Below are 14,981 nucleotides of genomic sequence, written 5' to 3'. Positions count from 1 at the left end.
TTAATTCTGTTTGGAAATTATAAATTCAAATTGTGAGCGATATGTAATCGATAATCGTTGTGGTAAGAATTTAGTGAACGATTAATCGATAGTTTAGCTTGAACATCTGTTTTTTGTGCATCGCACATGACGTCAATTTTAACAAAACAATGGCCGAGTTCCAATGGCCATGGGAGTACACATTCCCTCCATTCTTCACGTAAGTAATAATTAAACATAATTATGGTTAATTTACTCACTAATATATTATAGTTTGCAACCGCATGAAGAAACACGCCGGCAACAGCTGAAGGTGTGGACAGACCTCTTTCTGAAATACCTCAAACATGTAAATAGGTTTACAATTGGTATTAACGATCAAAACTTGCCACTATTTTGTAATGAATCTATAAATCGACGGTTGTCGCCTGAGCTAATACTGCTCATACTGGAGCAGTTGCAACAAAGCGGACATGCTGCCCCACTGGACAAACGACGCCAGGAGTGGCAAGTGTATTCGTACACATTGGAAGAGTACGGCAATATGGTCTATGATTGGATACAAGAGACTGGACAAACGAATAGTATTTGTACTCTCTACGAGCTAGTCGCCGGCGAAAATAGCACTCAGACGGAGTTTCATAATATGGACGAAGCCGTATTGCTAAACGCTTTGCGGCTGCTCGAAGAGAAGGGCAAATGTGAACTTATTGAAATGGACGGCAGCCATGGAGTTAAATTTTTCTGAAAAATATATTTATAATTGTGTTTGATGTATGCATAGTTTTAAGTACAGCCTCATAATCTTTGTTTTGCAATGTTCCTTTGTGCTGAACACAAAACATATAATTTACGGCAGTTGAAGAATAAATAAAATCAGCTGTTTATGTTCACAGTTAATATATGTAGACAATATACCTAATCAAACAACAGCTGCATTTGAAAATGTAATCTAATCAATGGATTTTTAGCCATTCTTAATGTTAAATTAAACTTCAATGCAATAAAATTTATATGAAATTGCAAATTCAATTGTGAATCATAAGAGATTTAAAACTCTAATTGAACTGCTTGCGTTCGTTTGGCAATGGGGTTCAATAGAACTAGCTCATAAGTGAGCTAGTCGGTTCTTTGCGCTATTTTGTTTTTTTATTTTTATCGTCCGGCGTCACACCGCCATCTATATTTTGTTAAATATTTGTACAGTTGTAAATAAATTAAAATGTTTAGTTTACAGCGATTTTAAGGAAATATTAATTAAAGTAATCTATTTCAGAGCGTGGAGGACCTTGTGCGAGACAATACGCGTCTCGTGAATGTTCATACGGTACTTCAGCACGCGGCTATGGCGTCTTTGACTTGCACGGGACCTCGCACACTTGGTCCAGATCAGAAACCAATGAGGGCGGAAAAAAACCAAACGCCCAGTCAGAAAGTCGAGCAATCAGGACTCGTCGAACCAGTCGAAAGCGCCCTCACCCAATTATCAATTACCATGCCAACAAAACGGATATCGCCCGTGGAGATTTTGCCAAGCATTGGGCCCGACCTAAACGACATAAATGCCAGCATTGTCAAGCGGGCGATAGAGACGGAATGTAAGCGCAGTGTGCGCCACCAATTGGATCTGATTAAGGAACGGCAACAAAAGGCGATCAGTGAACGCCTTGCCAGCCAACGTAACACAGAGCAGCAGCAGCAGCGGCATATCAATAGCCGGACAAGGCGGGAAGAAAGCCATAAACTCATAGAGAAACAGGCCGAGCAGCTGGCCAAAGCAGAGCTAGAGGCGCATCAGCGCGAGCAGAAGGCGCTGCTCAAGCAGAATAACCAAAAATTGCATCTACTAATAGTCGAGGGTGTTTCGCGTTGTCATCGGCGTTTCTGTAGCAAGTACGAATTGGTGACAAAGCTGTTCCTGGCCCTGGATAAGGAGACCGTGCAGGCGTGTGCCGCACAAAATAGTGAATTGCGGGAGCTGGCGCAACTGTTCGATCAGCTAGTTGAGAAGATAAAAAAGGGCGGCAGCGATCCGCCAGAATTGAGCTGTGTGTTCACAGCGGAGCAGTACTGCCAGCGCCTGGATAAGCTGGAAGAGAATCTACACAAACAGCTGTCGGAACAACACCAGCAGCAACTGGACAAGGCCAAAAAGTTGGCGGAAGAGCAAGAGAAACAGCGTCAAGCAGAAGCAGAGGAGCAACAGAAACAGCAAGCACTGAAAGAGCAGCAACTGGCAGCTGAGCGCAAAGCGACAGCTGAAGCTGCTGCAACGGCAGCCGAAGCTGCTGCAACGGCAGCCGCAGCTGCAGCGACGGCAGCCGCAGCTGCAGCGACGACTGCAACTGCAGCACAGGCGGCACCCAATACAGAGGCTCCAGCCACATCAGCACCAGCCCAGGCCCCAGCCCCAGCTAAAGCTACAGCCCCAACCCAAGCCAGCATCTCCACCAGCTACGTGCATCCAACTCGTTTGGCTTTCTACAACGAGATCATTGCATTGTATCAGAGCAAAGTGGATGCCGTCAAGCCACTTCAAACGGACGAGACATGGAAGAAGTATCGCACCAATTGCCAGCGAACCATCAACTTGCCATTGAACGCGATTACAGCCACGAGTGCACAGCACCTGAAGAACAACTTTGATAAGCTATACAATTTCTTTGCGGGCCAGCCGGTGAGGACAACGGATGGCAGTACGATTACCATAAACGATCATCCGTTGGCTAGGGATTACTGCATCCTGCTAATGGCCAAAAAGTTTGTTAGCCAAACAGACACCGCCATATCTAGCAATCCACAGGCCGCATTCCCATTTGCCTCCGTGATTGTCACCTTTTGGAAGCTGCTGCCCGACTTTGGGAAGATCTTCTTGGCCTACATGTACAAGGAGTCGCCATATCTGGTGCCTTACGTGATTCCCCAGCAGCCCGATCAAACGCCCGAGCAGTATTTAAAGACAATGGGCTATCGCATCACCGAGAACAATCAGCTGGAGAAGCCGGATATGTTCCTCAAGCGTCAAACGGGCATTGCTCGGCTTTATGCGGCGGTCATCATCACGCCTGGCCGCCAAGCCGATGGACCCTACAATTGCTTTGGCCTGGAGGAGGCTTGGGGCTGGCTCACCCACATCATGCAGTTGAAGCCCTTGCCGGACATATGCGCCACCATGATCATGGAGATGCTGCAGACACTTGGCTTCGAGCTCTGGCATGCCTACGGCATGAACTTCCTCAAGCTCCTGCTCTACATACAGAATATATATATGCCGCAGCTGTCGGCCTACGATGAGGGCGGTCCGAAGACACGCCTGGAAATGCTGCTATCGAAATTTTTACGTGAGCGTCAAATACCTCAGGCAATGGGCGTGCTGCCGCCAGGCTTCTGGTGACTTCTCTCTATATATATTTTCTAATAGATATATATAATTAAATAGTTCATAAGATTTAAATTACTTGTTATTATAAAGTTCGTTAAGATGTATTTTTATAAGACGAGTGTATGCGCCCTTTCTTTGTTAAATAAAGTCAAGTACAACACAATCTCTTCTCGTTCTCTTAATCTTTACACCGAATAGAAAGCATAGAAATTTCATTCTCAAATTATATATAAAACATAATCCTAACTCATTTGACTGTCTAAATTTGTTTGCAGAATGGTTCGATGTGACTCGGAGCCCAAAAAGAGGCCGACAAAATGTTGTGGGAAGACCCATATGCTGCACAATACGCTCTGCAAGGATAAAGCTTTTCTAATGTTCCTGACGCACTTTCGCAGAAATGAGAAAGTAAAGGAATACAATATGACCAAATCGCAATGCTTGACCATCGCCGCCAAAGTCTGGAATCGTATGTCGGACGTGGAGAAGTTGCCCTATATACACGAGGCGCGCAACTTTAAATATGTCTTCAAGTCGAACAACAATTGCCTGAATTGGGCCGTCAAACAGGTGCGACAAATACTCGTGGCCGATGGACAGCTGTATCTGCAACGCCTCTGGCAGCTGGCCTCCAAGCTGACAGCCTGGAATGATCGTGTGATTGACAATATTCCAGCACTGGATGGAAAGAAGCAATAATTGACATCTGTGATCAATTTGTGATTGTTTAACATGTGTGTGCGACATGTGGGTTTTGGCTTAACTGTACAATTGAAATAATAAAGTAATTAATAAGGGAGTACTTCTAGTTTCGACACTTTTAAAACTTGCAGCAATGGCACACAAATGTTGCAATGTGGCACGACAACATTTGTGCAACACGTGAAGTCACAATTTTATTGATCAAAAGTTGCTAAAGGCAGAACTCAGTATATGCAATTCAATATCAAACTATAACAATGCCCTGCAATCGCCGCATTCGACGTCTAGTCCTCCTCGTCGTCATCATCAAGATCATCCAGCTCACCCGCCAAATCTAAATCCGCAAACAAATCTTTGTTAATGGCGGGCTCAGTGTCAGCATTGGATACGGAGGCCGCTGCATCTTCGGCAGCGGCAGTCTTGGCTGCTTCTGTAGCTTGATCCAGTAATCGCGTATTGGATGCAATCGTACCAGAGCCATCCACCTCTTTAGCTGCCAGTGAAAGTGCTGCCAAATCGAGCTCCTTGAACTCAACGGTATTGTCGTCATCATCGTCGTCCCGTTTATAGATATCGAATGCAGCATCGCCCTCCTCCATGGGGCCATCGTCGACCAGATCGGGATTGAAGCTGAACATTTCGCGACCAGAGATGCCAAACTGTTTGCCCTTGCTGAAGTCGTTCTTTTTGCGCTCCTCGTCGGCTTCCAGTTTTGCCTTTTTCTCCTGTATCTTGCGCTTCTTCCATGCCAGAAATGATTCTAACGTCACCCGCGTCTGATTCGGTCCCAAGGCGGCACGCTCCTTCTCAATGAGATCGACCAGCGAGATCTCCGTTTGCTTCTCCTCCTTTTTCTTATCTCGCTTGAGTACATAGCCAGGCGGCAACGCATGCCGATAGATGCACTTTTCACCATTGGGGCACTCCCAGAACCAGCCATACTTGGACTTTTCCACAGCTTCCAAAAAGTATTTGCAAATCTAATAAAGAAACTCAAGTTAAATGAATATCAACATTGCAATTCCTGATATTCTCACAATATCCGTGGTCGGTCGTCGCTTTTCACCCGAATGCTTCTTGTCGATAACTTCTTTTAGCTTTGCATCGTCCCAGTTGGTCATCGGATCATCTTCGTTATCGCGCATATCGACATAGACCGAGCGTTTCTCCACCTTGTTCTCCAGGGACAAATCGTGCGAGAACTTACACTTGTCACCCTTGGTGCAGGTGCCCTGCTTGAAGAAGGCGCACACCACAGATTTCGGATCGGTACCCTTTTCCACTTTTTGCGTTTGCACCGGCTTGAAGATCATTGCCAACTCCCTCTGCTCCGCCAACTTCTTTTCTTTGTCCTCCTTTTTCTTATCGCCATCCTGTCGTGGATGATGACCGCCGGCCTGCACTTGTTTCTGTACTTGCTGAATGAACTTCTGTTGCTTGGTTCCCTTCTTGTTTTTCAGTCCAAAGGTTTTATCCTGTCAAAATGTATGAATTTAGTGAAAATGTTGACGTTGTATCGAACGGCTGTCGTCCGTCGTGGGCTTTTCATAGAGGTTATGTTCGACATAGCGATGGGGCAGACGTGCAATATTTGGTTTACCTCTATGACCTTCTCCTTTTTCTTTTGCTCCGTTTTTTTACTCGGACCGGGCGCCTTTTTTGGTGGCATCTTCGCGCAACAACAAATTTAATAAGCTGAATATAAGATCCGAGATGCGGAAAGTTATTTCTTATAAATTATAGCTAAACGGGCTGACACAGGAGCCACATAAAAACAGCAACGCCGTCAAACGAGTTCAACTACTACTGAATTATCGATATATCGTTTACTATCGATACATACAGGTTGAGCTACACAAAATAATTGTTTTCATTATATTTGTAAACATCTGGTAGCGCTGCAAATACAAAAGTAACTGAAAATTTGTTCAACATACATATTTCTAAATCCGCAAAATTATTCCAACTCTTTCACTTGCCAGTCCGACCGTTGCGGATTACATATACATAGATGCTTGTTTTGTATGCACACATGTTAGGGCACACATGTTTGTTTTTATTTTTATTTATTTATTATGGTTGTCATTGGTCGCTTTTTATTATTTTGAAATTTGTGTATGCCCACTTCAGCGCACATGTTCAAGTTGTACATATTTCAATTATCTTCTCAGCATATCTTGCTCTACCCTTCATAGCCAATACTGAATTTGTTTTCAAAGGTCTTTTCACTACACACACTACATACACGCACACATGTGCCTGAGCATCGTGGGTGGTCTTTTATTCGTTGCTTCGCCTTGGGTGGTCCAACTCTTGGCACTGTGTGGCTCTTTATAGCTCGCTCTCGTTCGCTCTCCCTCTGCTCGCGATTGCTGTTTGACGCTGGCTCTGCCAATGTGTGTGCGCGCTCGTGTGTATGTGTGAGTGTGTGTGCCCCCATTGATCATTTTCTCGTTTAATAGTGCGTGACGTTTTCATAATGCTATTTCGCTCGCACTAATTTATGCCGCTGCTGCTGCTGCGCTGCTGCCGCTTTTGGGTGCCCATTTTGATCCTTTTGAGTTTTTTATTCGAGCATAAAATTAGCAATTATTTGTTGTTTTTTCTCGTTTTTTATTGGTTTTTTAAGTGTGCGCCGGCTTCTGGGCGCCCAACAACGTGTGTGGCCTGAAATAACGAGTTTAGCTTTTATGATTTGCTATTTGGATTACGTTTTATTATTTTTTTCTAGGAAGAATTTTGTGTGTGCAAAAATAAAAGCATTTTATAACTTTTGGTAGCATAGTAAAAGGGTTTCTGGGTAAATGCGACTGCGCCATGGGAACTAAAGCAATTTGAATTATGGCACAACATAGGCAAATTTCACTGTACAGTTCAGCTTTAGCTACTATGCTATAGCAAATTAAAATATGCCCACCGGCGTGCATTCAAAATTATGACAAGCGCAACACAGGCAAATGTTGTTGGCAACACAGGAAAACCGTTTCACATGCAATGTTGCCAACAATTATTTGTGTTGTTGACAGCAAGACAGATAGCAACAGCAACAATTTGCATCAAAGCGAAGACAACAACAACAACAACAACGACAACAATAATATTGTTACTGCCGCTGTATAATTTACAGCGTGAAAGATCAAAAAACAAGGCGCAACAAAGATGTGCAGCAGCAGCAGCAATAGCCGCAGCAGCTTCAGCAACATGTTGCCAGTGCGCTGCCACTGACAGAGTTAGCAGCTTGGGATCTGGGCAACTGGGCAGCTTGGCATCTTGGTGGTCCCCGCCACCAATAACCGCTGTCTGTTTGCAGCTATCTCCAACTGCAGTTGCTGCTGCTGCTGTCAATCTATGGCGAAGGCAAATCTTGCTACTGTTTGTTATTGCTGCTGCACACACACACACAGACGCACACTGAGAGAGAGGGAGAAAGAGCGTGAGAGAGAGATAGCTTATAATTGCATATAGCGCCAGTTGCAGTTCCGGTCGGTTGAGTTTTTTTTTTTCTTTTCTCCCCTTTGCGCTGTTTGTCGGCTCCTTCTTCTTCTGCTGTTTGCTGTTCTTCTTCTTGTTGTTGTTGTTGTTGCTGTTGCACGCGCTTTCTTTTTTTGCGGCGCCGCCACCACAGACAAGCGCTCAACGGCCTCTGTCTCTGCCCCTATGTGTGTGTCTGTGTGTGTGTATGAGTGGGATTGGTGAATGGCATGTTGCCACCCAAGTCGCCAACTGTGTCTTGGTTGGCTGGCCAGACTTAATAGCCGCTTTCATTGGCCAAAGCTTGAACATTCAATCAGTCGGACCACACACGGCGCGATGCCGGCGTTGTTTATGCAACATGTTTGACTCTCTACAAACGGTAGCCATTCTTAATTACAACAACAACAACAACAACAACAGAAACAACAACATCAGCAGCAGCAGCAACAGCGGCTACAACAACATCAAAAGCCATTGAGATAAATCGGAAACGGATATCGCTAATGAAACGAATTTCCATATTTATGTGTTAATAAAACCAGCAACAGTCACAACAACAACATTCAGCAACAACATCAAACAGCAACAGCTACAGCAATATCAATAAAGTAGTCAAAAACCACATTTTCTACTTGGGCGGCCAAATCGCGTGCTTTTGATGCGGGCTCACGATGGGAATAGAGAGTATATCAGTTATTGTGCAATGCCCATGCATGCATGCTTTAAGATAGAGAATATAATTTTGGATAAAAGTAAGGCCCTAGTGGACACCCGAATACCCTTACAAATAGAGCGACATACAAAATTATGTATCTAACTATAAATATGGTATATATAAAACTTTTTGAACGTGTATTAGGCAGTCGTTACCACCAGCCTGCATTTACTTAACATTGTTTTTAATTTATACAAATAAATAAATGTATTTAATTGTTCTGATTGTTAGTGTTGGGCAATTAATTTTACCAAATTTAGTCAGAATTTATACCCTACACGTATTGGGGCATATTGCTACAGTGGCTACTATTCGGCATTTATAATTGTAGGTCTTGGCATATTTCAGCTAGGGTATATAGAGCACGAGAGAAGAGCAAGGGAATAAAACAATACGCTTATACAATACACACACACACACATAAACACTCCAAATTTTAATCGCCTAGCTAGTTCTCTCAAATATTTGAAAAGAATATAAATTTGTTTCTCTATGGGGCTGTGCTTAGATGTGGAGCCCACCAACGTAGACCGATGGGGCCTCCATCAGCGACGCTATAATAAATGATTGATCGAAGCAGCTGTGTATGTGTGTGTGTGCGCGCATCTCTCTCACTCTCTTCGTCTCTCTCCTACTCCTGCTCCCGCTCTGCATGTTTGGGGTTTGCTTTGCGGCGTTGGCGGTGCCGTTTGATTGATGCGCTTTTGGTGCTGCGTCTGGGCTGGCGGTTCAGTTTTATACGTTTTTCACGCACTTGGTTGCTGTTGTTGCTTTTGGCATCTTTATGCTTCAACACAACTGTCAAAAGATTTGCCCACAGCAACAACAGCAACAACAACAACACCAGCAACCCAAACACCAACAACAGCTACAGCAACAGCATCGATCGCTGGTCTCTGCTGTTTGCAGCATGCTGTGATTTTTATCGCCGTCACACACGACCTGTGTGGTCCCATCCCATTTCATTCCGAACCGAATTCATGTCCATGTCCATGTCCAAGTCCAAGTCCAGTTCCACTTCAAGTTCCACTGCCAAGCTAAAGTTGAGCTGTTGTTGTTGCTGTTGCTGCTGCTGTTGTTGCTATTTCCGTTTCGGCTTGCGATTCTGCTTGGAATTGGGAATCGCTTATGCTCCTTCCAATGGCTGTCACCGAGTGATGTTTCCTTATTCCATAAAGCTCCACAATTAATTGTAGCGGTTGCAGAGTATGTAAAAGCTTTTAAGGCTTCTAAGCTTTCTAGGCTCAGGAGCTATGTTAACATGAGTTATGTTTATGTTAATTAAGCTGTAAAACGATTTGTAAAGTTCTGTAAAATAATTTATTTTATACAATAATTTATTAATTTAAAATATTTATTAATTGATTCTCTCTTATTAATTTATTGCAAATAAATTTTGTAATTTTATAAATAATTCACCAATTTATATTCAATATATTTATAAATTATTTAAATAATTCTCTGACAAAATAGCTCGGAGTTTTTATTCTAAATTTGGAATAATTTATTAGAATTGATTGGCATAAATATTGAAATATTTTAGTATGTAACGAAATATTAAAGATAAAAACATAGGATATACATATATAGAGTTACCGAGGTAGATACGTGCTGAATGTTTGGAGCCCAGCGAAAGTTAGATCTGATCAACACATAATCTAGATCAAGCAGATGCATACTGTCTATATATTCACTATTTTTAACTGTATAAACTCTATGCACATACTTTCCCTTGTACTACTCCAAATGGTATAGCTCTCAAATGAGTTCTATTTACCCACAACATGGTCATGGTAATTCTTGCTACGGAAACATTTGTTAGCAGATCCAAATGCCAATGAGCCGTGTAAACCGAGCAACGGCTCATATATCATTCGGTTCCAGATATCTTGTAGTAGTTGACTGGTCATTTTCCTTATAAATAGCACGTGTTTGGTTGAGTGTCTCTATCTGTGTGTGTGTGTGTGTGTGTGTGTGCTTGACCTCAGCATGTGCTCATAGCTCTCCTATACGCGTACCGTACCATATATGCATTGAATTCTATGGAAAAACATTTCGGCTAGGTTTTTATGGTCATCGTTGCTCTACGGCCTTCCGACATGCCTCTCTCTCTCTCTCTCTCTCTCTCTCTCTCTCTCTCTCTCTCTCTTCCCGACTAACTGCTGTGACCTTCTTTGACGTTTTGGCCCATTTTATAGCTGTTGACGTTGGCTATTATCAAGGCGATCGTATGTACATAAGTATGTATATATATATATATATATATATATGTGTATGTATATGTATGTAATTTATAGACATTCCATTTGTTTTGAAGTTTGCCACTGAGATTTATGGCAAGGTCAATAGGATTCATGACATTATAATGACAACTGTTTTGCAAAATGTCAAGTATATAGATTGTTTGAAAACACTACGAATGACTTGTCCTATATCTATATATTATATACATAAATGAGATGCATTGTCATTTTAGCGAAATAGATAAGATATATATAAGCAAGTTCAAGCTATAAAATCCTTGTCTTTAATTTAAGAGATCATATATAATATCTTTAATTTATATAATAAAGAAATTATATATGCGAGAATTTGAGAATTTGTGGACTTCCTCGATAGATTGATGGAATATTTTCTATAGATAGATATCTTCAAAAATTACTTACATATTTTTTTTCTCTGAGCTAATTTACAGATGTATCGAGAGCTAAGACCTAACATAGTCTTCAAAATATATATAAATATTTTATATAGTTCTATAAGTTTCATAGTCTGCACATAAGATATATAAGATATAAACATAAGTGCAACAAGCAACAACAAAATTCTTGCTTCCGCTTTAAAACTTTCTATAGAGAAAACAAAACTTTCTCGTAGGGAGTGTCCAACTATGAGATACCCAAAGTACATTTATATCATATAGCTAGACAGAGACAACTGATCGTTATCCTGATCGTTATGTAATTTGCATATATGGAGTCACGCTGCTTTCATTTCTACCCTGTTAAGGTCAACTGCAATGGGGGCTAGCTCGACTAAGGCTTATATTAATTCCCATTAGAATCTGCCAGCTGCCTGCTCTGGCTTCTATACAAAATTTCATTTTCTTCATGCTCAATTCGCATTATTGATGATTGCTCAATCAAATGGCACAGTTGGCACAGGCCTGGGCCGCTGTGGGATCGGGCCGAGAGCCGAACGGACGGACGCGGCTGTATGCGGAGTCTGTGCTTGTCTGCTAAATTGCCTGGCAGACCACCATGATCATTATTTCAAATTTAACGCCACACGGTGGCAGTTTGACCAACTGACAGTTGCGCCACAAGGAGGTGGGGCAGTTGTGGGGAGGGGGAGCAGACAACGCCGCACGCAGTCCGCGGCTTAAGATCAAAGCAAGCGCCAAAATGAAAATTATTACAAAGTGATGTAGCATGACTAAATACAATTTTATGTTGGCATTTTGTTGTTGTAGCCGTTGTTGTTGTTGTTGTTGTTGTTGTTGTTGTTGTTAGTTATATTTCTACACTCCATCAGCGGCATGTGAAAAGGGGCAGACGGAGCGCTGAAGTTGCTTGCGGATGCAGAACGTCGCACAGGAGCCATAAAATGGAATTACACGCATTTACACACAACGACAAGAACAATGATTTCCCTCTCCCTCTCCCTCTGCATCTCTCTCTCTCACGCTCTCTCTCTGTGTCTGTGTTAATGTCTAAATTTGGCCTAAATGGATTTACCTGGCAAAAGTCATTTCGGTCACGATCACGAAAGGTGGGCACCCCAGTTAAGTGCCCCTGCCCATTATTACTTAAGTGTCAGCCATGAGTCATCTCTATCCAGACGAGAGACAAGCGTTAATAATCATCGAGCTGGGAACGGAGCGGTGGCGACTTTGACTAGCCGGGGACTATAGAGTGTGATATCTCTGGCATGCGGGTGGTAAACCCATATCCAAGTGCCGAACTCTCTCAGATCTTGTAATACCTTGTATCCTGTCTTTGTGTGGACTTAACTTACGCAGGATCTGTGGGAAGGCGTGGGAATCTGTATTGGCAAGATGACCACAAGTATTAGCCTTCACATTTATAGGATTACAAATTCATTTTCTATACCCAAAAACTCTTAAGAATTTCTAGTGAGTGCCTGACTAAAAGATACCCTATAATAGCATTTATTACATGTTTATGTAATTTTAGATTATTAAAGCTTGTGCAATTTTAAAGATTTTTGTAGTATCGATTGGTTGTTTAATGTTTAACTATATCGATAAATGATATAGTGCAATAAAAATGTTCCCTAGTTAAGTATTCTATTCACATTCAATCATATCTGAAGTAAATCATCAATATCTACACTGTAGGTGCCTTAAGAACCTGGTCTTAGATCTACAGAATTCCACATGCAAACTCCTGAAGCCTTCTGGATTCCTGTCAAATGAGATGCACCAAAGCCGCTTAGCTCAGACTGCGCCGGCTGCCTGCGCTGCCTGGCTAAAGACTCAGCTGAACCGTAGCCAAAGTTCGTGTACCGCAGACAATTCAATACGTGGCTACTGATTTACACAAAGGCCCCAGCCACACACACACACACACACACACACACACACAGGCAGACATACACAGACAAGTTGAAGTCCGATTTGAAGACAGCGACATGATTGCACGTATAGTGGAACAAATTCATTGCATACGCGGGATCCCAGCCAGCACCTTTGGCAATCAGCAAGGAAAGCAACGGCGAATCGTATCGGTCAGCGCGAATTGTGATGTCACCTACAAAGAAAAGAAAATTGCCTAGACATAGCTGTGTTGCTGAAAAAATATAATGAGGATTTCAAGATCTTTAAGACATACACATTCAAGTATATGCGTGTATAACTCTAAAATAAAATAATTGTACAAAATATGAATATAAAATATGCCAATGAAATATTTATTAAAATTTATTTATTATATTTCGGTAAATTAAATTCAATTTATAATATAAATAAATAATTGTATGTTATATTTGATACATACATATTTACACTTGAGTCAATTCAACTCAACTTCTTATCACTTCACATATAGCCTATTTATAGCGTATTCCATGCGACCAGAAGGCAACTCGAAAAGGAATTAAGTTAAAATGTTGATGGGTGTGGGGTAAATCGCTCTCGGCTGTGCGGCTGCCACTGTTCTACGCTTAATGCGATGCGATGCAGCAGAGGCGGACCAAGCTGGAAGATTGAGGCTCAGTTCTGCTACTCCTGCCCTCTCCCTCACTCTGTCTGCCAGCGTGTGTGTGGCTTGGATCGTCTTCGTTCAACAAACATACATATGTAAGCAACGACCGCAACAGTTTTTGGGACCATTCAAAAGCTTACATATACATATACATATATGCACATAAACAATATCCGGATGTTTGCATTCGTATGCATGTATGTGTTACTTGACTGTGGCTCTGCCCAGCTGTTCAGCTTTCTATTCTATTCATTTTTGTTACACGGTGGTCGCGCTCTTCTTGCTCGCTCTGCTCTTCAGCTAATGTGCCATTTCTGATTCGCGATTCCAATTCCAATTCCACTTGCAGTTCCAGTTCCCATTTCCAGTCGTCCGGCTCGCTACTGTCATTCGCCTGTTGGTGGAAGCTCAAAATGATTTCGCTTTCAAATTGCCTGTTCACCCTTTCGCCTTACTCTGTCTCGCTCTCTCTCTCTCTCTCTCTCTCTCGCTCACTCTCGCTGTTTTTCGTTTCCTCGCAAATCGTTTAAGTCGCCGTAATGTGTAAAGTGGGATTAAAATTCGTCGTCGGCTACCGTTCGATGCCTTGGCTGCCATTTAAAAAGGCTCTTACCGTTGCTTTTGCTGCTGCTGTTGTTTTTGTTGTTGATTAATTAACCGCATAATCATATTTACAGAAGCTCGAGGCGCACTCTTATTTATTTCATGAATCAGCACATTTTTAGAGCATTTATTTTTTCACTTTTTTTGGCCAATTAATTCGTTTTGCTCACTTTGTTTTTGTTAACGTAAAGCTGAATGGAACTAAGCAAATTGTTGATGAAATTCAAATTTTTTTTTATTTTTTGAGTAGAAGTTTTTATATGATCAATACTGATTCCATTTCCTGTGTCTAAATATTTTCAGATACGATTGATGGACGGTAATTTGAAAAGTAGAAAAGTTCAATCTTTAAATTAGATATAAATCTGGGCACAAACGAGAAGAAGAATAGAGAGAAAGAGATATTAGAGAGAAAAAGCGATCAGAGAGAGAGAGAGAGAGAGAGAGAGAGAGAGAGAGAGAGAGAGATCAGATCTATAGAGATGGAGAAAATGAGCACGAGAGAGAGAAATATAGAGACGCAAATGTAATCAGGAGAGATGGAGAATATAGAAAGAGAGGAAGTGAAAAAGAGAAAGGAGTGTAGCAGAGCTAAAGAGAATGGAAATTAAGTCGACTCTGAAGTATAATCAAGCCATCTGGCATTAGGGAACATTCGAAATGGTTACCAACTGCTTTTTTGCTATTGGTTCTTTGTGGCTCTATCCGCCTAATCTATGGCCAAGATCAGTGATCGGTATCGAGAGTCAGTCAGTTGGCTGGTTCTGTTGATGGCACCGAAATAACCATTAAAGCGAACAAATTAATTCGTAGAAAAAGGTGTGAGAAAATTGACTTGTCTTCCGTTTAGACGGACTGAGGAACAGCGAACGGACCAAAATAATCAATTAGATTCGCAGAA

The 14,981-nt window shown here is 41.9% G+C and overlaps 4 protein-coding genes across 5 annotated transcripts; 3 read left to right on the top strand and 1 right to left on the bottom strand.

The window, feature by feature from the left end:
• The first annotated feature begins 49 nt into the window (after window positions 1–49).
• On the top strand, window positions 50–879 carry Vps25 (vacuolar protein sorting 25). Its single transcript, XM_018011972.2, has 2 exons — window positions 50–199; window positions 253–879. Exons 1-2 carry the CDS (start codon window positions 150–152, stop codon window positions 725–727), a joined length of 525 nt encoding a protein of 174 aa, XP_017867461.1. The 5' UTR covers window positions 50–149; the 3' UTR covers window positions 728–879.
• Window positions 880–1,029: 150 nt separating this feature from the next.
• Window positions 1,030–3,524, top strand: Gle1 (Gle1 RNA export mediator). 2 transcript variants are annotated; one of them, XM_089471109.1, is made up of 2 exons: window positions 1,030–1,187; window positions 1,256–3,524. In XM_089471109.1, exon 2 carries the CDS (start codon window positions 1,325–1,327, stop codon window positions 3,371–3,373), a length of 2,049 nt encoding a protein of 682 aa, XP_089327235.1. In that variant the 5' UTR covers window positions 1,030–1,187; window positions 1,256–1,324; the 3' UTR covers window positions 3,374–3,524. The 2 variants fall into 2 exon arrangements, with proteins under 2 accessions (XP_089327235.1, XP_089327236.1); XM_089471110.1 differs by having other exon boundaries at window positions 1,084–1,203.
• Window positions 3,525–3,530: 6 nt separating this feature from the next.
• Window positions 3,531–5,015, top strand: LOC108614958 (uncharacterized). The gene has a single exon (XM_089471111.1). It carries the CDS (start codon window positions 3,638–3,640, stop codon window positions 4,058–4,060), a length of 423 nt encoding a protein of 140 aa, XP_089327237.1. The 5' UTR covers window positions 3,531–3,637; the 3' UTR covers window positions 4,061–5,015.
• Window positions 4,165–5,874, bottom strand: LOC108616627 (zinc finger CCCH domain-containing protein 15 homolog). The gene is made up of 3 exons (XM_018011971.2): window positions 5,664–5,874; window positions 5,101–5,538; window positions 4,165–5,043 (listed from the first exon to the last, which is right to left on the bottom strand). The coding sequence occupies exons 1-3, from the start codon at window positions 5,730–5,732 to the stop codon at window positions 4,348–4,350; spliced, it is 1,203 nt and encodes a 400-aa protein (XP_017867460.1). The 5' UTR covers window positions 5,733–5,874; the 3' UTR covers window positions 4,165–4,347.
• Window positions 5,875–14,981: the final 9,107 nt, after the last annotated feature.

Source organism: Drosophila arizonae, chromosome 5, assembly GCF_054131065.1.
Source record: "Drosophila arizonae isolate 15081-1271.41 chromosome 5, UAZ_ARI_1.0, whole genome shotgun sequence".
Classification (NCBI taxonomy): domain Eukaryota; kingdom Metazoa; phylum Arthropoda; class Insecta; order Diptera; family Drosophilidae; genus Drosophila; species Drosophila arizonae.
The sequence above is the reverse complement of the archived record's forward strand: the minus strand, read 5'-3'. Positions and strand labels throughout refer to the sequence as shown.

Bases quoted from the DNA above. Each gene is read 5' to 3' on its own strand.
- Vps25 (XM_018011972.2), top strand. From the start codon at position 150: ATGGCCGAGTTCCAATGGCCATGGGAGTACACATTCCCTCCATTCTTC. The intron at 200-252 runs GTAAGTAATAAT...AATATATTATAG, and splicing joins ACATTCCCTCCATTCTTCAC to TTTGCAACCGCATGAAGAAA.
- Gle1 (XM_089471109.1), top strand. From the start codon at position 1,325: ATGGCGTCTTTGACTTGCACGGGACCTCGCACACTTGGTCCAGATCAG.
- LOC108614958 (XM_089471111.1), top strand. From the start codon at position 3,638: ATGGTTCGATGTGACTCGGAGCCCAAAAAGAGGCCGACAAAATGTTGT.
- LOC108616627 (XM_018011971.2), bottom strand. From the start codon at position 5,732: ATGCCACCAAAAAAGGCGCCCGGTCCGAGTAAAAAAACGGAGCAAAAG. The intron at 5,539-5,663 runs GTAAACCAAATA...ACATTTTGACAG, and splicing joins AAAAGGAGAAGGTCATAGAG to GATAAAACCTTTGGACTGAA. The intron at 5,044-5,100 runs GTGAGAATATCA...TTTCTTTATTAG, and splicing joins GACGACCGACCACGGATATT to ATTTGCAAATACTTTTTGGA.